Raw genomic sequence first — 27,220 nt, 5'->3', positions numbered from 1 at the left:
CAGTTTTTGCTGATTCCAGAGATCCCTTTTCATCCCCCTCTTCTCTCTCAAGAATTGTTCATAGATGCTTCAGGCATGGGATGGGAGGCAACATTTGGCTCCCTAAAAGTTCAGGGGTGTGGTCCCCTCATCAGCAGAAAGAGCACATCAGTGTCAGAGATGAGAGCTCTTCTACTGGCTCTTCAGGCCTTTCAGTCTCTCTTTTCTCCAGGGCCTCTCAAGGTATTCACAGACAGTAGCACAGTGATGTGGTATATCAACAAATGGGGAGGAACGAGATCTTATCATCTTTGCCAGCTGGCACTTCTGGTATGGGATCTTGATATTGCGTGACTGTTCAAACAGTTTGTATCCCTTCCGTTCTAAATATTGTGGCAGACACTCTGAGCAGGTCCGTAACTCAGTCCCATGAATGGGTTTGTGTTTCTGGACATTATTCACCAGTGGGATACTGTTGAAGTGGATCTTTTTGCCTCTCCTCTGAACAGACAGCTTCCTCCCTTTTGTGCCAGAGTCCCAGGTCCTCTGGTGTGGAAGGTGGATGCTGTCTAATTTTCTTGGAAGGGAATGTTTCTTTATGCATTCCCTCCCCTTACTCTCATTCTGAGAGTTCTGTACAGAATTCAACAGGAAGCTCTCAAAATCATGTTGGTAACTCCCTTTTGGCCGCAAAAGGACTGGTTCCCTTCCCTTCTGCATTTAGCCAAGGGAAATCATCACAAGTTACCTCAAAGAGTTGATATAATCACACAAGACAAGGGATCTCTCATCCATACCCACCAGTCCATTCTCCAACTGACACTGTGGGTGATAGGATTTTGACTCCTTTTTTTCTGAGGACGTGCTGCAAGTCCTACAGGAGGCCAGGAAACCTACTACTAGGAAACCCTACTTATCCAAATGGAAGATGTTTTCTATTTGGTGTCTCTCCCATAACCTGGACCCACTTTCTGTGGATGTTCCTTTGGTTCTGTCTTATTTGTGTGAGTTGCTCAATGCTGGTTTGGCCTATTCTTCTACTAAGGCCCACTCTGCTTTTCTGCCTTTTTCTCCTCTTTTAGCTTCTAGATTTGAGGTGAAACAATTTCTTAAAGGTGTCTTTATTATTAGATCTCCCAGGAAGGCTGTTCCTCCTCACTGGGATCTTAATTTTGTTTTGAAGAAGTTGACTCGGGCTACATTTGAGCCTGCTGCTTCATCTTCCTTGCAACATTGTTTCTGGAAGACTGTTCTTTTGTTGGCTCTTACTATTGCCAGATGGGTGTTTGAGTTACAGGCCCTTATGGCTTGTCATCCTTTTTTGATCTTTCATGAGGACAGTGTGTCCTTGCGCACTAACCCTTCTTTTATGCCTAAGGTGGTTAATGAGCTATCACTTAATTAGTCTATTAATCTGCCTACTTTTTTCCTGTTTCTGCAAACTGACAGTGAGAGGGTGCGTTATACTTTGGACATGCATAGGCAACTTAGAGTTTACTTGGATAAGACTAAGGCTATTAGAAAATCTGATCAGTTATTTGTTTCTTTTCATCCTAGATCTTTGGGACTTGCTGTATCCAAGCAAACTATTTCTTCTTGAATTTCTAAGGCTGTTTCTTTTTGTTGCACTTTTCATGGCAATAGTCTTCCCTCTTCTGTCAAGGCTCATTCTACTAGAGCTGTGGCTACTTCTGTTGCTTTTTTTCCAAGGGTTTAGATACTAATTATATTATTGAAGGAGCTACCTGGACTTTTCTGCATACATTTACCAAGCACTACAAGTTAGATGGTGTTTCTAGAGCTAGGGCTAATTTTGCTAATGTCGTTCCTCATGGCTTTTTGGAGACTCTTCTCCTCCTCCTCCCTCCCTAGTTTCCTGTTGAGCTTTGTCACTTTCCCATATGTTAAGAATACTGCAGCAGTGCAGTGAATGTAAGAACATAGTACAGTTGTGTAAAATCTTACCATAATGGTAGATATCCTTGCCTTCACTGCTGCAGTATTCACTCCCTCCCTCCTTCCTTCCTAGTCCTTTGCCTTCTTGGATGTACAGATTACCTTGGGTTCCTTGCACTGGTGTTCCTACTGAGGCAATCAGTTCCACTGTGGTAGGTCTGAATGTCACCTTTATGCCCTATGCTATGCATGACATTTGGCGTATCTTTAAAGCAGCAGGCGTCTTTGGTAGACTGGCCAGATGTCAGGCGTCCACAGCATGGAATCCCCAAATGTTAAGAATACTGCAGCAGTGAAGGCAAGGACATCTACCGTTATGGTAAGATTTTACACAACTGTACTGTCTACCCAGAAGCCTAACTCCAGAATAAGTTACGAAAAAAAGTGGACACATTTTAAATTGGAGAGGCATTGGAGAAGGACCTGTACCCCTCCCCTGCTCCAGTAGCAGTAGTAAACTGTATGGCACATGTTTATAAAACAAGATTTAGCTTTTTATCTGTAAAAGTTCTCGTGGCAGCCATTTATTCATTTCATTTGGAGTGCCAGAATTGATCCTTAGCTTCCCTTAAAGTTTGCTAGGCATTTCTTAAGTTAAAACTTTCTTCTTTGATCTCGTAATCAGAGATAATATTATGCTGTAGGAGCCCTATGTTATGATGGAATAGTTGACTAAACTCTTTTTGGTCCATCCTGTAGGACAACGTTTAAGTTTCTCTCTGGGAAAAATTTTTAGTAGCTGTTGGCCAGTCATATTTCTGAACTTCATGTCTTGAGCATTAAGTTGACTGCCGTACACAGTGTTTCATTAAGAACAACGTAATACAATGCTCTAAAACCCCTCTTTTAAGCTGAAGGGTCCTGTGGAGATCAGCATTAACCAGACCATTAATTTGACTGTTTCCCCCTAAACTATTCAGATAGGTGAATTTGTCCTCCACTATTTGATGTGCACAGTTGTGGTTTTTGCCTTCACCATACGAAGGATTTCAGAAAGGCTTAGCTCCCATTTGTCTCTTTCCCCCAGCTGACTGGGTACTAAGGTTACACAAAATACAAAAGGTTTGTAATATAGGATCTAAGCCTTTTACATTACCAGATGAAGTCCTCAGTAACAGAAGGTTGACAACTGGAAAGGATTGCGACAGATTTCAGATGTTTGGCAACCATCTTTATCTTTGATAACATCATAGAACACTATCATCTCTAAGGTCATTTAAAACCTTTTTAGAGGTGCATTTATTCCTTGGTGAGCTCAAAGTCATTCCATAACCCTAGGTTATGGCCTTCCTAAAACAGAGTGCCAGTCTATTTGATGTTTTTGACATGGGCTTTATCTGTTTGTCAGCCATCTCCAGATAAGATGCTGTTAAGGAATATGTGCTTTGCTGATGTTGAAACTTTTTGAGAGGCAAATGTTGCCTCACTATCCTGAAGAAGACCGTTTTTCTATGGGAATATGTAAAACACTCCCTGCACACAGTGAAAGAGATTCAGCTTTTCTATGGGAAATGTTTAAAATACATACATGCACATACAACTGGCTTGCTGTTCAGAGCCAAAGTAGCTATAATGGAAAACTTTCTTCAGCAATCATTTTGGCTAGGTATGTGTCTGCTTTTAAACAGTAAGCTGAAAGAAGAAGAAGATAGCATATAACTTCTGTAGGTCTTGCGCTGTATACTGGCAAAACTAGCACAGGCTTCACCTCTGCATTCTAAGTTGCTGAATTCATTGCTGTATCTACTTTCCATTGTTTTCCTCCAAAGAATAAAAAATATTGGAACAGAAAATCTGCATTCCATGAATGTTCATTGACAGCTGGGAAGTGCAGACTTTTTATAAAGTGTTCTTTAAGTTGTGTGCCTTTTTTAAAGTGGGGAAGATGAGATATAAACTGAACAGTACCTGTCTTGCTGTTAGCTGATTTTATTTTACTTATTTATTTATTTTTGTAACACTAAGTATATGAGATTTTTGACTGCTTCTCCATAAGCCCTGCTTCTTCTGGCTTTTTAACTCATCTCAGAGGGGGGTATTTCTGCAGCAACACAACAGTACTTCATACATACTTGTACTGAATGTTACAAGGACATAGTTTATGGATCCCTCACTTCCTTTGGTACAGTAGTGTTGCAAGATGAAGTGGGATATGCATTGTTCCTAGTCGTTCAGTTTTTTTTTCTCCCCCCACTTCCAGTGATTTCTGATTTGTCCTGTAAATATTTAATCTGAAGTAGTTAATCTTCTTCCTATTCATCACTGATGGATTTGGTTCCGAGCCCTTGGAACTGAGTCAGCCTTATACGAAGCTTGCGTGCACCAAAAACTTTCAAGCTAAGTTTTCACTCACAATGCCCTTTGCTCAGTTACCTCAGATCTTGTTCGCCGCACAGCCATATAGCAACGTTTCACCGAGCTCTCCAGCTAAGTGCTTTTTTCAGATATATTTACTGGTTTAAAAAAAAATTTTCTCCTTTATAACTTGTTCTTGTTGTTCTATATTGCTTCAGCTCTACCCACAGGTGTTTCTCTCTTACCATTGTTGGTAATTTCTTGGTATTTCTAACTTTCTACCTTTACAGTATCTTGTTACCATTGTTGGTATTTGCTTTCTTTCTCTCTCATTTCCTCTCTCTTTCCCTTGTATGTGAGAGTGTGTTCTGGGATGTCTGAAAAGAAGGGAACTGCAGGATTTAAACACTGCTCTTTTTGCTGTGGTAAACTGCCGAATAGTGACCTCCATGAAGAATGTGTATACTGTTTGGGGGTTCCACATTTGTCGGCGAAACCCCCGTGTGATATTTGTGCTAGTTTCAGTCAGCGGACACTGAATGAATGTCATAACAAACTTATTTTAAAGGGCCTGCTTACCTCGCTGTTTTCGAAGCCATTTCTGCGACGGAGGTCTCACCCCCTCCTTCGGACAAAAAATGGCCTTGATCGGATCCCTCTTCACAAGCCGGTGATAGAGGTAAGGGTCACAAGCAAAAGGCCCATAAGTCCTCATCTGAACATCGTTCTGCCTCCTCGGTGCCGACTACCACATCATCTCTGTGCTCAGCTCCAATGAAGTTTACTGAGGTAGCCTCGTCAGTGCCCACCCCGGCACCGACAGTTACGGCACTGCCTTCAGCCTTCGTACCGATCAATGTATTGACTTCTTTATCAGCACCGACTTTGCCCATTTCAACCCCGATATCGGCTCCAACTACCTCGGAACCGTTCCTGTCATCCACCGCTATAGTGACTTCTGCTCCGAGCCTGTTCACGGCTCTGACCATACCTTTATTACCTGTTGCAAAATTGGAATCATCTGTGCCATTCTGCGACACACCACGGACCCAATATTCATCCAATGTGGACCCATTCGCCAGACGAGCCTGCAGCCCTTTTTTGGACCAGCCTGACTCCCCCTCAGGTGCTTCAGTGAGATCCACCAGGAGCATTTCCGAATTGGATGTGGTATGCCTTTTTGATCAGCTGATGACTGTTAGGGGAATCTCAAATCTACCTAGACCCTATCCCGCTCCTGGCTTTGGGTCTATTTCTCCAGCAACACCTACTTACATTCCTCCCTTGGACCCCTCGGTTCCAAGGCTCATCTATCCAACTTTTACTAGAGGAATTCCTTCCTCAGCGCTGACAACAACTCAGTCTGAGGCTCCGAGATCCCTTTGGGTGCTGGTTCCATCGGAACCCACCCTTCCTCAATCTCATGCTTGGGGGGGTGGAGCGCAATACTGTTCTGACGGTTGTGTCGGCCCCAACTTTAGATCAGAGGGTGTCTGCCGCTCCGAGCTTGATTGAGGCTCCGTCCCCGGGGGTGGACTGTCTGGAGCGGGGTGTGACCCCGGTTCCGATTTTGTCTTCTGTTCTGGGCTCCCATTACTCTTCAGGAGGGTCTGCTTTCCAGGTGATGGAGAGGGTGCTTGCTGCCAGCAATCCTCCACAGTTGGTTATTCCTCCAGTTCCCTCTGAGCCGCAGCTGTCAAAGGCGACTCCCCCAGGACTCCGAGAGCGCAAGGCCCAGGAGACCCCTGTCCAGGGCATTTCACTTTCCGAGTCTTCTTTGGATGTTCCCAAAGAGGAACCCCCTCGGAAATGGGTGTGTAAGAGGAAACACGGACTCTCTATCCTCCGTGAGGGACTCCTCTAGAGAGTCCGTGTGTTTCCAGAGGCTTGCCAGTGGATGCTATGGTGGTGATGGCTGCCACGAAAAAGGACCTTGCAGAAGAGAGTCCTGCTGTTTACCTCCCCAACAGAGTGTCCCAGGCACTGGACAGGTTAGGGAAGCAAGTCTTTGTGTCGGCGACCTTCCCGGTTAGGTCTCTGAACTTTCTGGCACATTTTACGAGGCTCCAGAGAGATCTTATCTCCAAACTCTCCAGAACCCTCGTAGGTCAAGTATTAGATGAAGCATATGATAAAGTTGCTTCCCAACTTGCCACCCTAGAATCCATATCTAATTCATCCATGAGGTTGCTGTCACACACAACCGAAGGTGCAGCTAGAGCTGCGGGTGCAGGCGTAGTCATGAGACGTCATGACTGGGTGCACATTTCTGACCTCTTGGACTCCTTCGTCTTCCTTTCTAAATGCCCCTATCGAGCCTTCAGCTATGTTTGATGCTAAGGCCAAAGATACACTAGCCAGGTGCGAGCAAGACGGGAAGACCTTGTCTACCATTGGCCTATACTTTTCCAAACCTCAGCGTTCCTTCTCCAGGAATCAGAGGAGCGGAAAGATGTGGCACAAGAAGTCTCAAGGTCCTTTCTGAGACGCACATGGTGAGGACTCCTCCAGAGGCAGAGGGCGTTCCAATAATGTAAGACGTCCCTTTCGGGGCAGAGGGCGTCCCCGGAACCAGAGCTTCAGAGACTCCTTCTCAGGTAGACCATATCAGTGCCCCTGAGGTGCTGCCTGATTGCTTTCCTCTGGAAGCAGTCGGGGAGAGTTTCTCTCTGCACCAAGCTGCCTGGCTATCCATTACGAACGATCAGTGGGTGCAGAGAATCATTACCAGAGGCTACCATATCCCACTAATATCCTATCCAAGACCTCTGAAATTCCTTCCCGATGTTCCACCCAGTCAAAGGAAGGAAGCAGCTTCCGAAATTCAAATGCTACTTCAAAAACGAGCCATCCAACAGGTCCCCTCAGATCAGTGTGGATCAGGGTTCTACTCAAGATTATTTTTGGTGCCAAAGAAAACAGGGGACTGGAGGCCCATTCTGGATCTCAGTCAATTAAACAAATCAGTAGTTCAGACCAAGTTCCACATGGTCATGATTCAATCCATCCTCCCCTTTCTGTGGGAGGGTGTGTGGATGTGCTCATCAGATCTCCAGGATGTGTATTACCATATCAAGATGGACAAACGTTCCAGGAGCCTCCTTCGCTTCCAGTTGGGAGCCAGTCATTATCAATTCAGAGCCCTGCCTTTCAGTCTCTCGATGGCCCCCAGTGTTCACGAAATTTCTTGCAGTGGTAATGTCTCATCTGAGACTTTAGGGATTCCAGGTGTTTCCATATATAGACGATTGGCTCCTCTCTGCCCCCACCAAGCATCTTCTGGTCAGTGCCCTCCGCTACACAATGTCTCTAGTGGAGTCATTAGGCATCACAATACACTGGGAGAAATCAAACCTTCCACCATCACTAACAACTAGAATTCATAGGGGCAGTATTCAACACACAGTCAAGCCTAATCTCACTTCCTCGCCACAGGCTTCATAGACTCAGGGCACAAGTTCAGGTGATACTCTGTCAAAGCAAGGTGTCTGCAAGGGAGATTCTTCAAGCCTTGGGATCTATGGTTGCAGCCATCCCCATAGTTCCCTTAGTGAGACTACACATAAGATTATTACAATGGCTCCTTCAGGCCCAGTGAATATCCAGTCTCCACCCCCTGAGCTCAAAGATCCTCATCACCAACATTTGCAAACAAGATCTCCTCTGGTGGATGAGTACAGATGAAAATCTTTGATGTCGTCCCTTCCAGGTTCCACAGCCCACCGCCACGGTGACCACGGATGCTTCCCTGATGGGATGTGGGGGCACTTCCAGGGAAAGTCAGTCCAATGTACGTGGTCTGATGTAGAGGTCAATTTGCATATCAGTGTCCTGGAGTTAAGAGCAGTGCTGTTAGTGTTGAAAGCTTTTCATCTGCTTCTTCCATCTGAAATAATTGCTGTCCAGTTGGACAACATGTCCATGGTCTGGTACATAAACAGGGAGGGACCAAGTCTTACCCCCTTTGTCGCGAAGCCATGAAAATCTGGAAGTGAGTGATAGCTTCCAACCGCAACGCATATTGCAACATGATTGCAGACAGACTGAGCAGATGCATCTTTCATCCTGGAGTGGTTTTTCAACCCGAGTGTGGCGATGGAAATTTTCAACCGCTGGGGGCTGCCATGCTGCACCTTTTCACCTCCCCTTCAAGTACAAAATGCAGCAGCTACTTTGCCCTCTTTCCCCCTCTCAGGGAGTCATCAAGAGAAGCTCTAGTCCACGATTGGCCCACTCTGATTCCCCTTGTTCTATGGAAGGCCATTCGATTGAGAAGCAAAGTGATCCTCATTGCTCCGTTCTGGCCTCACCAAGTGTGGTTCCCCTTCCTTCAACCTCATCTGTTACAACCTCCTTGGATCCTAGACACTCGTCAGGACCTACTTTCTCAACCACAAGGGCTGACTCCCCCAAATCTGTCCACCCTTAAGCTGACAGCTTGGTTTCTCCACTTCCATTAGTTGCCAGGCAGGAAACCCTCTCCATCTGTCCGGGATATTATTTTGGCTTCTCATAAACCATCCACCAGAAAACTTTACAGGGACAAATTTAAAAGATTCTCTATGTGGTCATGTAATCAGGAGCTAGACCCGTTCTCAGCCCCCATAGCCAGTACTCTTCATTATTTGGTTGAGCTGTTCGACAAAGGGGCCTCGGCTTCTACCATTCGGATCCATCTAGCAGTTATTTCCAACTTCCATAATGGGTCTGAAGGAGTGCCACTTATCTCCTCTCATCATTGCAAGACCTTCAAGGGTATTTTTCACAGCAGGCCTCCCATCAGACAGCCGGTGGAGGCATGGTATTTGTCCTGGGTTCTACAGGCTCTCTCCCTTTCACCGTTTGAGCCGGCTGCCACCTGTGATCTAAACTTCTTATCATGGAAATCCTTATTCCTGGTGGCTATAATGTCAACAAGACGAATTTCTGAATTGCAAGCATTATGTATCAAGAGCTCTTATCTGATCTTTCATAAGGACAGAGTATCACTTCGATCTAACCCGTCATTTCTCCCTAAAGTGGTTTCTGACTTTTCGATTAACCAGTCCATCGAACTCCCTGTGATGATCATCATGTTTCACTGTTGCAGTCATTACTCTTGGGTTATCCTGCTGGCAGGCTACCCTCAGTCGGCCAGAATTCTAAAGTCTAGGTCCGGCGTCAGTTGCTGTCGCCTCTTCCCTGACGTCAGTGCGCCAGGGGTATAAAAGATGCAGCCAACGCCATTTTCTTCAGTCTTTCTTGCCGCACGGTGCCCGAAGCAAAAGCAGTTCGCAAGTGCCGGTCGGCCGACTCCTGAGATTTTCAATTCCGAAGTCTTCATTAAAGCTAAGTACCCCGTTGGAGAAACTTTTTTCTTGCTCCAGACCGATGTCAGAAAAAGTTAACAATTGTATTTCTTGTGGGAAGCAAATACTTCATAAGGAATTTCACTCTTACTGTATTCCTTGCCTAGGCTCTGATCACAATGTTGCTAGCTGTCGGTTTTGTGCTAGATTTAACCAACCCACTATCAAGCGTCGGTTCGATTTTGCATTTCATTACTTTGGCCGAAAATTTAATTATATAATGCCGTCGGACCAGCTGACAACCGGAGTTTACAAAAAACGCAAGGACAAGGAAAAGGATAGGCATCCAAGGTCCAAAACCGACGACAAAGCCTCTGCTAGGCCAGTCGCTGGTTCTCAGTGAGGCGCTTTTGCAGCCCCTGGCACCTGCTACCTCAGAGCCACAGGCCGCTTCCGACTCCCACGTGGAGCCAACTGGGCCTCTGGATACTCAAGGTATTGGACACTCAGAAATCATTCCCTCAGATGGGTCCGGAGTCGCTGAGCAGGCATCGGCTTCTGAGGGTGTCTTCAGACCTACACAACTACATATTAAGCCATCTTCAGCTTCAAAGACTAAAGCAGCTCTAAAGACAAAGAAACAAGTACAGCATTCTCCTACTCAGACTTCCATGCCTAAAAAACAGATGCTTAAAATGGCCGAAGACCTAATTACTTTGATCAGGGGCTCCCATCCCCTTCCTGATAAGAGGCCTAGGCAAGAGACAGAGTATGATTCTTCTGATCAGGTTTCTGTTTCCTCTGATTCCTCTTTTGAACAGGATTATTCCATGCTTCTCTATGAGGATTCTGATGCTGAAGAATCGATCCCTTCAGCCTCTCCTCCTGAGGATTATTCTTTTGGGGAAACCCTGCATACCATGAGGGAGCATTTCCATTGGGAGAGCCAAGATTATTCTAAATCTAAGAAAAGGCTCAGAGACTTTCTGCTACTTCCTCAGCACAGAACCCTTGCTATTCCACCTGTTTAGACATTGTAGATGATGTATTTTCAGAGTCCGGCCTGTCCCCTGACTCTTTACCCCCTGCACCTGCTAAGCCAGACAGATACTACAGGGTCCCGGATTCTCATAAATTCCTACATAAAAACCCCGCTGTTGACCCAGAAACTATATCTCAGGGTCCCAAAGGGGTTAAAGCTTCCACTGCAAAAAACCCTGTCCCCTCTGATATGGACTCTAGGGCTTGTCCCCTCTGATATGGACTCTAGGGCTCTAGACAGATGGGGGAAAAAAGTGTACACTTCTGCTATCCTCGCTGTAAGGGCTTTAAATTGTCAGTTTCATATGCTTAAATATCAGCAATATTTAATGTCACTGCTTAAACAGAAATTGTTGACAAATACTGAATGTTCAGAGAACAAAGAATTGCAGAATGTATTGCATGCAGCTGAACAAGTGGGAAAGCATACTTTGCAATGTGGTTATGATTCATTGGAGGCCTCTTGCAGGGCCGCTGTTACAGGTTCTGTTATTAGAAGGCATGCTTGGTTAAAGGAACAAAATCTGCCTGATCATGTTAAAGAAAAATTATTAGATGCACCATTACAGCATGATACTTTGTTTGGTAATAAAGCAGAAGAGGTGTTGAAAAAAATGGAGGAAAAAGCAAAATCCATGCAGACAGTCAAGGATTTCTTACAGGTACAGCCACCCAGATTTAGCAGAAACTAGCCTACTAAAAACTGGTCCTTTCCAGTGGCAGACGGACCACAAAGAGGCAGATACAGGCATCCCAGAGGCAGATCTCAGCTCCAAGGCTCATACAGGCCTAAACAATGGGGTGCTCCTACCTTCAAAAGCAGAGACGACAAATCACAACCGTACAGGAAACAGTCCCAGTGACTTTCCTCTACCAGATCCAAGCACTTTTCTTTTGGCAGCCCCCTTAGGGGAAAACTAGCAATTTTTTTCATCAAATTGGCAAATAGTTACCCAAGACAAATGGGTCCTGAACATAGTGTCCCAAGGCTACATGTTCCATTTTCACTTTCTACCAAGGTCAAAGGGTATGCCAGACCTGCCACACAATCAATGGGCAGAGGCACAAAAACAACTTACAGCCCTCATGGACATGAGGGCCATTCAGCAAGTACCACAACAAGAGCAGGGGCAAGGATTTTACTCCAGGCTTTTCCTAGTACCCAGAAAGGACAAAACCTGGAGACCAATACTGGACCTGTCTATACTAAATACGTTTCTGGAAGTTCCAAAATTCAAGATGTTGATTCTACAGCAGCTACTGCCCATGCTGGGCAAGAAGGCTTGGCTCGTAACTTTGGACCGAAAAGAGGCATACCTGCATGTCCCAATCAGACAATCATGCAGAAGATAGCTCAGATTCATAGCTGGATCAATGCATTACCAATTCTCTGCACTGCCCTTTGGCTTATCTACTGCGCTCAGGGTCTTCATAAAATGCTTGGCACCAGTAATTGCGTTTTGCAGACAAAAAGGAATTCAGATATATCCCTACTTGGATGACTGCCTAATTCAAGCAGAGAACAAAGACATTCTTCTAAAGCATCTGGCATTTGTAAAAAGATTACGAATTGGCCTAGGGTACACAGTAAACGAAAAGAAATCAAAACTAGTGCCCTCTCAAGAGATAATATTCCTGGGTGCAAGCTTAAATACAACTACCCAGATGGCTTATCTCACGCCAGACAAACAAAAGCAACTGACTACTTACTAAAAAAGAAATTGGCAACAAAAACCCACTTATCTGCAAGGAAATTCCTGCAGGCCTTGGGTTTCATGGCATCCTGCATTCTACTAATTCCATATGCCAGACTGCATATGAGGAAACTACAAAAGTGTTTGGACTCAGCATTGCTACAGCCTGGAGACAGTAATTGCTCTTATTCCCTGCCTGAAACAGGAGTTTCGATGGTGGGCAGAAGCCCGTCACCACAACAAGGGTCTGCCATTCAGTTTACCCGCACCCAGATAGACACTGAGAACGGATGCGTCAGATAATGCCTGGGGGGCCCATATGGCAGGAAAATGTATTCAGGGCACATGGCCTGCAAACCAGATGCACCTTCACATCAATCAAAAAGAGATGCTATCTGTTCAAAATGCCCTGACAGCCTTCAAGGACCTGCTTCATCCAGGACAGTTACTGATAAAGACAGACAACACTACGGTCATGTGGTCCATAAACAAGCAGGGAGGTACACATTCCTACCCCCTCTGCAGACAAGCAATGACCTTATACAAGCACAATTCCTGCCAGGAAAAACAAATACTCTGGCAGACGAACTAAGCAGAAACCTCATGGATCCCCACAAATGGAAACTGGATCCACAAGTCTTCAGCATGATAATAAGGAAATGGGGATGCCCAGACATAGATCTATTTGCCTCCGCTCACAACTGCCAATTGCAGAGATTTTGCACAAGGATTTATCACAAGCAAGCATGGAAAGTGGACGCCCTATCCTTCAGCTGGAAAAATCTAACAGTATATGCTTTTCCCCCACTGCCTCTCCTTCCCAGGGTACTCCTAAAGGTCAGACAATTGAAGCCAAAAATGACACTGATTGCACCAGACTGGCCACACCAGCACTGGTACCCAATCCTAAAGAGCTTGTTTCAAGGTCCAGCATAGATATTGCCTCAAAATTCTCACTTGCTGACCCAACACAACAATCAGATCCTGCACAGCCAACTCAGGACCTTAAATCAGGCAGCATGGTGGATAATGTAGCCATTCAGAACACTCCTCTTTCAAAAGCTGTTATGGATGTTATCTTGGAGGCCAGGAGGCCCAGTACCAGAAAATCTTATGCAGAAAAATGGGAGATTCTGTGCTTGGAACCAGGAACAGGGCATTGACACAAGTGTACCAAATATCCCTCAGATTTTACAGTGCCTAACTGAGATGCTAAACAAAGGCCTTTCTTTCTCATCTATTAAGATTCATGCCTCTGCCATTTCAGCCCATTACAATACGGAACCACCTATCTTTTCTCATCCTTTAATAAGGCAGTACCTCAGAGGGGCCAAAAACATTAGGCCTCCAAGGAGAGCACCAATTCCGGCCTGAGACCTCAATTATGTTTTGGAAAAACTCACACTGCCTCCTTTCGAGCCAGCATCAACAACAAATATAAAATTATTATCCTGGAAAACAGTTCTGCTCTTAGCAATAACCTCTGCAAGGCAAGTCTCAGAGTTACAAGCACTCATGGCTGTGAAACCTTTCATCATTTTTCATCCAGACAGGGTTTCTCTGAGGACAAACCCTACATTTATGCCTAAGGTGGTGTCCAGTGTAGTCTTCAACCAAACCATTCACTTGCCTACCTTTTATCCGAATCCACAGAACAAGGGTGAGAAAATTCTGCATTCTTTGGACATACACAGGCAGTTACGCTTCTACTTGGACAGAACTAAGAAAAACTGAGCAACTTTTAGTGTCATATGCTGCAGGATCACAAGGAAAGGCTATCTCAAAACAGACTATTTCTAAATGGATAGGCCATTGCATCCGTTTCTGCTATTTTCAACATGGAAAATCAGTGCCTAAGGGCATTAGGCCTCATTCCACCAGAGCAGCAGCCACTTTAGCAGCTTTCCTCAGAGGAGTGCCAACCAAAGATATCTTAGAGGTGGCAACTTGGAGTTCAGTGCACACCTTCACAAAGCACTACCACTTACCTCTTTACTCTAAGTCCAGTGCAGGCTTTGCCACTGCAGTTCTGCAGGGCCTCATAGCCTCTCCTAATCCTATTTAGCCCAGCCACCCATCCTCAGCTTTGGGATTCAACCCAAGAGTAATGACTGCAACAGTGAAACACGATGAACATAGTACAGTTGTGTACCTACCATAAATGTAGATGTTTGAGTGTATTCACTGTTACAGTCCAGGTTACCCAGCCACCACCCCCCTTTTATTTGCTGGGACTTATCTGCGCTTCTCTATCCTATACAACCTTTTTGGTGTATTTGCTTGTAGATGAAGGAAATGTTATTTTTGTGCATGCATTTTTATTGGCATATTTTTCAGCCTACCAATTTGGGGGCACCTGACATCTGGGGCAAGAAAAACAGAAGAAAATGGCGTTGGCTGCATCTTTTATACCCCTGGCGCACTGACGTCAGGGAAGAGGCGACAGCAACCAATGCTGGACCTAGACTTTGGAATTCTGGTCGACTGAGGGTAGCCTGCCAGCAGGATAACCCAAGAGTAATGACTGCAAAAGTGAATGCACTCAAACATCTACATTTATCGTAGGTACACAACTGTACTTTTTCCCCAAATTACTCTAACAAGGGAGAATACTGCCTGCATTCCCTGGATGTTCATAGACAATTGCGCTTTTATCTGGACAGAACTAAATCATTTTGCAAGTCAGATCAGCTTTTCATTTCCTTTGTGGGCCCTAGAGTGGGAGGTGCAGTATCAAAGGTTACTTTGTCTAAATGGCTCAGGGATTACATTGCCTTCACATATTTTCTTACGGAGGGATCTAAGCCTGGCCAAATCAAAGCTCACTCAACTAGTGCTATTGCATCATCTGTTGCCTTCCACTCTAGGGCCTCCATGGATGACATTTGTGCAGCTGCCATTTGGGCTAATCCCCACACTTTTATCAAGCATTACAAATTGGATCTGATCTCCAGGGGAAGTGCGGTCTTTGGTTCAATGGTTCTCAGGAATGTTCTTCCATAAGGGCCACCCAGGTTCTCCAAGTAGCTGGGGACTCGGTCCCATCAGTGATGAATAGGAAGAAGATTAACAACTTCAGATAAAGAAGTTTTATCTTACCATAATGTTCCATCTGATTTGTTGATCATCTTCCAGTCATCACACCCTCCCAATGACCCCCTCCTAAGGTTCCTGGCAGATCTTCTGGGTCTTTGTGGTGTATTAGGGTTTCTGCGCAGAGATGGCCTCTGACTTATTCTTTCTCTATATGTTGCATGCAAACTCGATCTGAGGTAACTGAGCAAAGGGTATTGTGGGTAGCAGCTTATCTTGAGAGTTTTTGGTGCACGCAATCTTGGTATAAGGCCGACTCTGTTCCGAGGGCATCAATGATGACTGAAAAAAGATCAACATCTCAGATGGAAACTTATGGTAAGACAGAACTTCTTTTTCATCCTGCAAGAATCTTAGCAGAGTTAAGTTGCTGCAGTTATGTGAAATTTTCATCATAACCACAGGTATCTGAGACTGTCATTTGCAACAAGACCTTCCCCATCCTTTCCCCTTTGGAATTATAATACACGCTGTATTATTTGGTGTTTGGGTTTCTGATTTGCTACACTGGTTATTATAAGAAGAGGTTTTTGTCCTTACCTTTTTTGTCTATTGGGATTTGTCTTTCATTTGGTAAAGAACTAGCGGAAAAGTAGAAGGAGCACATGTTTAAAGACATAGCAGCTGATGATGATGATGATGCCATGCAGGTAGATGAAAAAAAAAGAGATGGACGACTGAACTTGGCCCTAGCCTATATCATTGCAAGTTATGTAAAGTTATGTAAATATTTATTTTGGCTCCAGAAGAGTCTCAAATATCTGTTTGGGTGAGTAGCTGTGTATATTTCTTAGTGGAAGTTAATTAAGCATAACGGGACATTTTTAAACTATTTAATATTTTCATTTTCTTCACAGCATTCAACTCTAATAACATGAGCCATATCAGGCTAGCTATTGGGTCCCAGATTGCAGCAGAGATTAGAGCAGCGATCCATGACAGACTTGACCTTACAGGCTGTGCAGGAATTGCATCTAATAAATTGATTTCCAAACTGGTATCTGGAACCTTCAAACCCAACCAGCAAACAGTATTATTACCAGAAAGTGTTCTGACACTTATGAACAGCTTGCCAGAGTTGAGAAAAGTACCTGGTAAGAAAATGAGTAATAAGTGATAAATGATTAGTAATTGCTGCAGTAGTGTAATGGTTTTAAAAGTCCTACTACTACAATTTGGCATCTTCTGTTGCTTGACTTCTATGAGAAGAAGTTAGTTTACTGAAGAATGTGAAAATAAATGACTGCTGCTTAGATATTATTTTATTGACTTTATAGCTGTCACTTGTTTTTAATATTTGAAGCTGATGATGTAAGTGTTAGCCAGTTAACATGTCTGATTGTTTTTCCCTGCATTGTATTGATTATACTGAAATTATTTGTTTCTCATTCCTTTCTCTGGAGTGTATTGAGGGTAAGAAATATAGCAGTAGTCTGTTATTTTTCCTTGCTGTTTGCATTGATGATGTTATTGTAGTATGTGATGCACCTTGATTATACTCCGAGTTCTGGAAAAATACTTTTGTTGAGCACCTTTCTGACATAAGAAGGATGCTTAACAACGTTTTGTTAAGCACCTTTCAGCACTGTGAAGCTGCATGCTAATGCAGAAGCATTAACAGTAGCCTACACAGAGTAGAGGCAGGAAACTCAAATAGAATTAAAAGCATTATTACTTTTCACTGTCACAAACCCACTCACAAAATAAGCTCTTCATTCATAAGAGGCATCTGTCTATGGGGAAACACAGAGTGAATTATGGCTTTTAAATCAGTAACACAATAGAACACATTGCTGTCCTACACTTTTTTCTGTAACTCTCAGTGTACTACAAAGTTCTATTAGTGAATCTCTCTGATCTTAACTACCTGTTATGCATTCTTGACATAGATGCAAAGATTGACTTCATGAGTGGGCATCCATACAGTGAACACATAATACGGTTATGATCAGAGACTCAGCCATAACTCTCTATATTATCATTATTATTATTACAGTAAGCGTGGGTGACTGATTTATTTCCAGTGAGTAATGCTAAAATTTACTCTTGGTTTTGAAAAAAGTGATCACCTGCCATGGTATAATAAGTAACTAGTATGAGGTATATTAGAATGCTAACTTCTTTAATTGCTGTTGGATTAATGACTGTTGGATGGGTGTTGACTTTTTTGTGCCCAAGAAAATCCTGTGTATTTATTATAGGGCAAGAGGGCTTATCTCCAGTTACGTGATTAGTACTAGTTACTAGTTCACTTTGTAATCATGACTGAGTACTTAAATGCACCTCTGATTCAGTACTCTGTGTTATATAATCAAGTGGAGTCTGTAGTCCATTAAAGTATATTTTATCATAGCTGCCTTGTTGTTGAGAACTTAATTATAGCCTGTGTAATCAAGAAGCACGTGTATGGGGTTTACTATCAAATGACTGAAAACCAAAGACCGAATCCCAAAAAGACTGAAAATTCAAAATACTTAATGATGGAATTTGCCCCTTCTCCACTGTTGTCTTATCTTGGAGTTGGTGTATATATAGTTAGCAGGGGGTGTGGGGGGCACAGCCCCCTCCCCCACATGAGAGGAGTGGGGGTGCTTGCTTCTTGCATTAAAAATGTATTCAATATTTTGAATTTTCAGTCTTTTTGGGATTCAGTCTTTTGGTTTTCAGTCATTTGATACTAAACCCGTGTATGGTCTGTGGTACTTGTTATTATCCATATGAGTGTGCAGCCCTAAAATAAGTACTTTTTGTAATCGATAAAATTTCAGCAGTTTGATTAGATCTGCAGAAAATACCACAGAATACTCTAGATTGCAGTGTACTTAAGGTGACTGTGGAGTTTAATGCTAGTCTGTTGTTTTATATCAGCTCTTTCAAAAATTCAGAGTTGGTTGAATGAAGTGATGCACCAGCTATGGCAAAAGCAAATACAGGGTCTAGACATAAAGCTTTGTATATTTGAACATATGTTATCTTTTGGGGCCTATATCAGATTGTCAAAACCACAAAAAGTCAAATACCTCTTCATCGACCACTATTTGTCGAACTTTGAGTCTGTCTTGCAATCATTTCCATGAACTGTTTCTCATGTTAAGTAACCAGTGGGCCATCATCAGGAATTTGCCCTTTCCCCCCACTGTAGCATGATCTCAAAGTTGGTATATTTAGTTTGGTGGGGGCATAGCCCTCCACCAAGTTCGGTTTTACATTTTGCTGTTTTTATTGTAGACAGTAGGTTGGCCAATGTGTTACTTACCATGGGAAACATTTTCATGGTAGCAATCGTTTAGATTCACATTCAGCAAACAGAGGTCAATGAAGAGCTATTCGACCTTTTGTGGTTTCCATAATGTGATATATACCCAGTCTTCTGGGTGCTTGCTAAAGGAGTTCCATTCTCTTATTATGCATTTACCAGCATAGCAGTCTTTGGTGATCCCTAGTTGAACAAATGCTCTAATTTTACTCATCAGTGTTTTGAAGTTAGCATGTAGGTGCTGTGGTTTGAGTTTTAATTGTGCTGAGTAGTGACTTTACAGATGAGTATTAAATAACAGTAGGAATGTAGCCCCTTGACAAATCCAGGTTGGTAGTTAGCCTGCTTGCTATTGTGATCAAATTCACGGGAAGAGCCACCATTTTTGGAATTATACGCCGACTTCCAGAATGTAATCTCATTTCCATGTACATGTTTCTGGAGAGCATGACTCTTCAGTACTAAAGCCTAAACTGTCAGGCTTACATAGAAAACTCATCTAGTAGTCAGTCTGGCATTGGATTTATCTCACGTCAGCAAAGGTAATTTCAGCAAATGGAAACAAATAGAAAACCATTCGTTGAAATTACAATTTTTTTTTTTTTAGGGGGCATTCTTCCCAGACTTATGTATACCAATTCCAACATTGCACAACAGTGGAGAAAAAGGCAAACTAAACCGTCAGTAAAAGTAGTTTCAGTGAGCAATATTCCTTTGTTTAGCATTCACAGAAATTACCATCGTCAAAGTGACATGTTTCTCCTGGCATTCTGAAAAAAAATTAAAGAAATCTATAAAAGCATGGAAAATACATTATATATATTTTCTAAAAATTTAAATTCTAGCATAGAACATTGCACAAGATAAATGCATTCCAAAGATGTGCATGCCATTCCATACATGGCATGTATTTTATTACATCCTAAGGCAAATTGTCTGAGGTTACACTGAAAGAAATTGTTATAAATAATTTTGTGTCAGACCATAAGGTTACTTACAAATAAGCAGAAAAGTTTAATTGAAGTCATTGGCACTTATTGTAATAGTCTGCTAACTGGTCAACAAGGGATCTGTAGACCCCTCCAAGGCACTTTAATGAAGCATGGTGATTGAAGCTATGAGTAAATAAGGTTGCTGTAAGTGATAAACTCATATCTGTAAAGTTAGAGGCCATGATGATAAACTTGATCCTTTTCACATTATAACTGGAAATGAGGGTCAGCACATCTACAATTCTTTTTCACAGATGGCTCGTACACTTGCATGATGGTGAGCAACAGCTGCAGATTAGATAAGTTAAGTTACAGGCATCAACTGAATGGTCAATAAGACATTTGTTGAAGAGATAAGTCAAATCAATGCATTTTGTGGGAGCAAAACAAGTATCTTTTGACCTTCCTTATGTGACAGACCTGTTTCCAGTCATTTTTCCTGGCTTGTCTGTATAGCCTGCCATTTATGCTTCTTGAATAGTAGTGAAGTTATTCATTAAATCTAAGATATTCGTCTCCCGAAGCCACCAGGGCAAGTCATCCTTTTTTTCCTGCTAGAGATCTGAATTATTTGATTGACTTAAGACTAACAAAGTGGTAAGTAGTTAGAAATGCTGCTTCACAGTGATTGGTTCTCTGGTTTGTCCTGCTGGGGGGTGCTTTATTTGAGAAGTATGCATGCCCTCCCTCTGTCTGTGTGGGCTTTTTGCTGGAGTTTGTTTTCCTCCCCCATCTTGAAATCTTGGTAGTAAGAGAATTGATTAACCACTAAAGTGTGTGTGTGTGTGTGTGTGTGTGTGTGTGTGTGTGTGTGTGTGTGTGTGTGTGTGTGTGTGTGTGTGTGTGTGTGTGTGTGTGTCCACATGTGAGCATTTTGCAATGGCCTGGCATCCTAATAAAAATTTGTTCTCTGCCTTTTGAGTATCAGGATAGGCTTTGGTTCCCCAGGATCCTCAGTAGGATAAAACAGACATCTGTCATTGAATAAAAGAATGAATGTATGTTACCTTTGTTAGAAGCTGTTTAAACAGCACTACTGAAATACTGTTCTTGAAAAAAGCACTTTTTCTTGACTGCAATCACCCAAACCAGAAGATATTCAGAACTGCAGTTCTTCGTTTATAAAGAACATTATAGTCTTCTAGACACTCATCTCCTTGAATCTGAGGAAGACCTGTGAAACACCCTGTATGCCAGTGACTGCAAATTTCACACTGTCATTGTACTGGGCATCCAGTTTTGCAATGTGTGGTGAAAGTGTGAATAAATGTTCAAACAGAACCTCACATTACTCTAAGCAGATATATTTAAATAACTGCAGCAGTAGCCCCTTACCTGGTAGAAACTGTCAATTTTTATATACCTGTCAAACTTGAACACAAGCAAGCCATTCCTAAAGGGACTGTTTTGTAAACAGACAGCACTATTTTGTCTCTTTGTAAGAGGCATATAACTAGTCAGACTACCTCAGAGTGTTTCATCCATTAGATGAATATCTGAGAGATCTGTGACAATCCAAACCATGTGCAGGCATTTCTTCTATATTTTCTCTTAGAAAAAACTACTTGAAAGTAAATGAGACTGATTAAGTCATATATTTGGAGCTGCCCTTGGTATAAAAGAGAGCCTTTTTCTATATGTTGATTTCTGCACTATTTGAAGCACTTTCAACCATATTGAAATTCCTCCAGCAGTTATCCTTATGGTGATTGAAATACAGTTGAATTCGTAAACTCGCCATAATCCTCCCACTCTCCTCTCCATGCATGCCTTCATCTATGATCATTTCTGTTTATAGTTAGTTACCTTTGTTATCATGCAGGTTAGTATTTATTTGCTGTGCATTTTCTTCCACGTGTCTTGTTTGTGATCACAAACCTCATGTTCTAAACTATTTTATTATAGAGTTGTGTGATCATTTTAGCCACATAGTCCAGGATGTCTTATATCACTGAGGCTTTGTTTGTCATTCTTTTATTTTATATTTTTTATTAACTGAATGAATGCATGAGTTATTTGCTGACTGGTATTACTGAAAATGTACCTTTTTCAACCCTTTAATCCTGCCAAAAGCATTTCTTTGTTAAACTGTTCTGTTTGTCTCTTTGTAGGCTTCCAACAAAATAAGGGCACACAGTGCATCTCTATAGCTGAGTGCACCTTGAGACTGCATCTTGCAGGTCCATAAGAACATCAGCTGAAGAAAAATAAATCATGCCAAGAGACTGATATCAGATTTCAGCCATGAGTTTTGTAATTGGTTAAGTGAATTTGGCCTTCTTGGACTGTTTTCACAACTAAGGCCACAAGACAAGGGTAAATGTAGTATTGCAATGCATACAGAAGTTTGTATGTATATCCCTCATGTCTGTGTATGATAGCTCTCAAGTGTTCCTCATTTACACAAGGAGCTTTCATCATTTTAAGTCTTAACAGATCCATGTGCCATACTGTTGCATGTTGAAAGAGTTTGCTACACATTTATTGTTTTTTAAACACCATTACTGAATTATCACTTGTGACATAGGCACATTTACATTTATATAAAATTAATCAAACTGTATTAACTTAAAATTAACAAACATGGTTCACATATATTGCTCTATATGATATAAGCAAATGATTCAATCCCTGCCCCTTTTTTTAACAAGAAACCTCTTTATTAAACCATCATTTACGACGTAAACAATCATACATTTATTTAAATGAAACAAATCGCACAGATACAATCCTAATTGTAAGTATTTTACCGCACAAACCATGCTGACACACTCCCAGTTGCAAACATTATACATCACTTATAATTTATCCAATCGTTTTCAGTCAAACATTACATAGCTCATTTAAGTCCTGCCTTTTAAACCTCATTCCTCCCCTGTATGTATTGTTCCCACAATTCCCATTTTTTCCTATGTAGTTTGCTCCTACCATTTTCTAAAGACATCAGTTCGTTTGTTAAGCATTTTAACAACTATGAATGGTAAATCATACTGTATTATATGTTGTCATGAAAGTAACTTTTTATATGTCTGAAGTAATACATTTTAAACAAGCTGTGGAATTCCTAGGTGAAGTTCGTAGTAAGTCGTCAGAAAGTGTTCCCCATTTATCCATAGTGTGAGCGGTAGTATTTCATATTTTAGAGATGGAAAGTTAATTGCTATGCCGTGTGTGGGATATAATGTGATTTATATAGGCCAGTCTCACTCTTATTACATCTGTCCAAGATTTCTGAAAAGGATTTATCTTTCCAAATTAAAGGTCTTCCAAAAGCTCTGCACAGAAAGCAGTTAAGATTATTTATAGAAAGTGGTCTTACTAACATGGTGTGGGAAGAAACTAGACAAAGACATTAAAAAATACAGATTTTCTTTGCAGTCTGCTTGATGGGAAATGAATAAATGAGGACTGTGAATAAAATGATACTTATAATTGGAAAGAACACCCCCCCCCCTATCTACTGGTTTAAAACAATGGCTTTTTTGCTGCAAGGAGAAAAAAACAAAGTTATTAATGGAAAAGAAAAAAGATTTCTCAATTTCAAGAGAATGCCTGGATAGATGATGTACCAGATATAAGACTTTAGAAAACAGAAGACTTTTTCCAGACATTAGAAGAAATCAGAAAGATTCATTGTATGTTTATTTATCAGAAGACTTGGAGAATTTTTATAGGTGCATTTATGAATACATAAAAGTGATACTGCTTGATGTTAGAAGTCTTAAACAGGAAACTTTACTCATTATAGGTGTGACAATGTGAGGTATTGCCATCTGTGCCAGGGAGAATAGGGCAGTGCATGTGTAACATATGCCAGCATAGTTAGCTGGAGTTTTGTGTGTCATTTGACTATCACATTGACTTGTACATATGCTTGTGTTAAAAATGTATCAACAGTGTTGTTATAATTGATTAAATGTATATGTTTAAACAAAAAATTCTGAAAGGGAAGAGTAGAAGTTTTTGAAATTGTTCTATAATTTTCAAATGCTGCAGTGGATCTTGGCAGGGCTCTCTGAGTATGTATTATACCACGGTCAGGTGATCAAATATGATGTCATTCCATAACCAGCACTGAGGGATGGAACTCTCACAGAATTTTCTTTGGAACCTGATATAAAAATCTACGACCGTTATCACAGTTCATTTAGTAAGTTCAGCTTGGTTAGTTAGACGTTCATCACCTTGCTTTGTTGAAGTAAACATCACAGCATCTAATCTTCCCTTGCTGTATTAATTAAGTTAGCTTGGGAATAATTATTCTTTAGACAGTCAGAAAATACAGTGAGATTAGTTTTTCTGCATCTGTTTGAATCTTCTCCTGTGATTGAAACTGATGTTTATAGTACTTAAATATTTAGTATTCCCATGTTTTCTATTTTATTTATTATTAAATATTTTTATATATTTTATTGTGACTAGTCTTTTAGAGAATACTTTTAACATCTTGAGAGTACTTGTGCTTATTTTAGTGACATTGTGGGCACTACGAAATGTTTTGCTGCTATGGTTACACTCTACCATTTATATTAGTATTGTTTTACTCAGTATAATGGATACCCTTGTAAGAGCCTTAGAGTAGTTAAATGGTGGCAGCGTGGTTACTTTATAGTCTGGGCAGAAGGGTTACAGCTAGAAAATCTGTGCCAGCCTTTCCCAGGAGTGTGTATGTGTGAAAATTAAATACCCAAGTGTGGGTGTGTCAGCTACTTGGAACTGGGACACAGTGCTCCAAAGTGAATATTGTTTGGGATCTGGAGAGAGAGTCCAGTCCCAGGTCCGGAGTGTGTTCCCTGTGTATGATTGGGGGAAATTGGGCTTGATACAGAGAGCTGCATTTGAAAATACTGAGTAAATCCATTCCTGTCCTTAGAGATCATTTCTCACCAGTGTCAGTGGTGAGGACTGAGGTCCTTAATTACTGGCCAAGGGTAGAGAGGCAGTCACATGTTGATGGTAGAGTGGTGGGATATTAATTGAACTTCAGTAGCCTGTGGTCATTTGTCACTGTAGGTGTATGTAGTATCAGCCACATGATAAACATTCATAGTTTCATTTTCGCTACAGTTTTGTTTATTTGTGTTAGTTTAGTTTAGTCTGGGAAAGCAGGCAAAGATGTCAGCAAAGGATTATGGTAAGTTGACAAAGAATCAGTTGGCCAAGGTGTGCAAAGCCAAAGGACTGGTGGATGCTAACTGGACAAAAGAGGAAATTATTTCAGCTTTAATCTCAGCTGCAGTGCAAACCACTGGCCCTGGAGGACAACCAGTCTTGTGACGGGGATGTACAGTCTTCAGAAACAGGACAGTTCACCTTTTCTCAGGGGACTTAAAAATCTGTTTGGAGTTAAGAGAAAACTGGAGGACAAACACTTGGAGACCAAAAAGAGATTTGAACTGAAGACTAAAGAAAAATAGAAGCAGCATCAGCATGGACTGGAGACCAAAGAGAGACTGTGGCATTTGGAGATCAAAGAGAGACTGTGGCAATTGGAGGCTGAAGAAAAAGAGCAGCAGCGACAACACAAGAGGGAGATGTTGACTCTTTGTTGGGGTCATGGAGGTAATGGGGAAGGAAATAACCGGACCCCAGAAGCAATAAATGTCAGTAAATTTCTTCCACAATTTGCAGAGGGTGTGACGTTGATAATTTTATTCATATATTTGGAAGAGTATGTAAACAGTATAATATTGACCAAGAGATCTGAGTACAGTTCCTGACCCCTTTTCTACCAGGTAAAGCTGTAACTCTTGTTTCTAAATTGTCTGATACTGATTGTTTAAACTGTGATAGAGTAAAACCGTTTTTATTACACTGTTATAAGTTAACACCTGAAACTTACAGAAAAAACATTTTATGAGCATAGACGCAAGGCAGATGAAAGTGTATGTGATTGTATTGATGAGTTAAGTACTTAAGTGGATGTTAGTTCACCACTTTTGAAAGACTGGAAGACCATTTGGTAAGGGAGCAAGCCCCCTAGCACTTTGCCTGAAGACATGAGAATCTGGTTGGCAGACTGGGAGTGTAACTCTGCAGATCCAAAGTGAGTCTTATTTGGGATCTGAAGAGACAGAGTCCAGTTCCAGGTCTGGAGCGTGTTTCCTGTGTGCTCTTAGGGGAAGTCGTGCTTGATGCAGAGAGATGCATTTGAAAATACTGTGTAAATCCATTCCTGTTCTTAGTGACCATCTCTCACCGGTGTCAGTGGTGAGGATTGAAGCACCTTGATTACTGGCCCAGGGTATAGAGGCCATCACAATAGGCATTCCTAACTCTTGAAAATATTGATAATCTGTATAGTTACCAAAACATGGTTTCAAAACAGAGATAGTCATGCAGGGCTTCAGTGTCTACCACACTTTCAGGCCCAACTTCGAAAATGACAAAGCTGCTCGAGGTGCTGTTCCTAAGAATTCAATTAATCTCCACACTGTTATGGGAGGACAATGACTTTGAACTCAGCAATATTTTCACAGTAAATAAATAAAACATAAAAGCAAACTGGTGAATCAATTATATGTCACCTGTAGACCACAATGCATATCTGTGCAAACTGGCTTCCCTCCCAGCTGACCCCAACATTGTTGTCTTGGGTGACTTCAGCTATCTTATCTACTAACTGGGAGATCTACACCCTCACTAATATGTAGATTTCTGTACTTCATTCATGCCAGCTCCTTAGACCAACTAGTTCTAGTCCCAAGTAGGAATACTACAGTTTTGGATCTGGTTCTGAGCAATATAGCCACTCCTATGCTGATCATCATCAGTTACCACATCACTTGTCAAACTTAACCACCATTCAGTAACATACACTACTAAGGTAAAATTGGATCAGTCACAAAAACTTTATTTCTTTAGAGACTAAGGCAGACCAACTCCAGCTACACAAAAAACGATGAAATTTCAACTCCCATCTCATCTCTATGATTCAATTACGCACCCCGTCACAGTTGCAGATGCTTTGAAGTAGGCATATAAATTATGTATTGAGGTATCAGACCCCATAAGACACAAATACTATCCCAGGATCAGCAGGTAAACCCAACTGGTGGAACCCTCACACAGTAAGAAAAATAAAATTGGCCCATATGTGTAAACTTGAACTAAAAAGAAAACCCTGAACGAAGGCCTGCAATTTAGGTACTTTTCTGGCTGTAGCTGGATAACTTCTAAGTATAGTGTAAAACAAGGTCTGAGCTAAACATAAATGAGGGTCATTAGAGACAAAAAAGAAGCAGTCCTTTTACGGAAGCTAAAAAGAAGCAGTCCTTTTACGGAAGCTAAAGAGGATAACAGTGGCTCACACAAATCCCTTTATATGTCAGTGGCATGGGAATTCACAGTTACTTCCTTATGTCTGGCAAGAGTCATACAAAGCATTATGGGAAAGAGAAAGGGTTGAGGGAGAACAAGATCACATTGATACATCAAGCCTCATTGATAGCCATGTTGTAGAAAACAGGCTAAAATTACAAATAACGCACTTAGAGTGACTTTGAGGTGTTAAAATAGGTCAGGAAACAAAGACAGTGAAAAAAATTTTTTTTTTTTGGTTCTAGGGTGGAGTTTTCCTTTAATACCCAGTTGTCTAGAGAGAACTCAGAAATATCAATAAAAGTA

General features: G+C 41.7%; 1 protein-coding gene across 2 annotated transcripts in view; it reads left to right on the top strand.

Moving 5' to 3' along the window:
- The window catches only part of POLI (DNA polymerase iota), an 869,655-nt gene that overhangs the window by 499,841 nt on the left and 342,594 nt on the right, over positions 1 to 27,220 (top strand). For both annotated transcript variants that reach the window (XM_044075156.1, XM_044075163.1), the window contains one exon: positions 16,204 to 16,440. In XM_044075156.1, coding sequence (XP_043931091.1) covers positions 16,204 to 16,440 — 237 coding nt within the window. The remainder of the gene's footprint in view (positions 1 to 16,203; positions 16,441 to 27,220) is intronic.

This window comes from Protopterus annectens, chromosome 1.part1 (genome assembly GCF_019279795.1).
Source record: "Protopterus annectens isolate FY-2018-M chromosome 1.part1, PAN1.0, whole genome shotgun sequence".
NCBI lineage: Eukaryota > Metazoa > Chordata > Ceratodontiformes > Protopteridae > Protopterus > Protopterus annectens.
The sequence above is the reverse complement of the archived record's forward strand: the minus strand, read 5'-3'. Positions and strand labels throughout refer to the sequence as shown.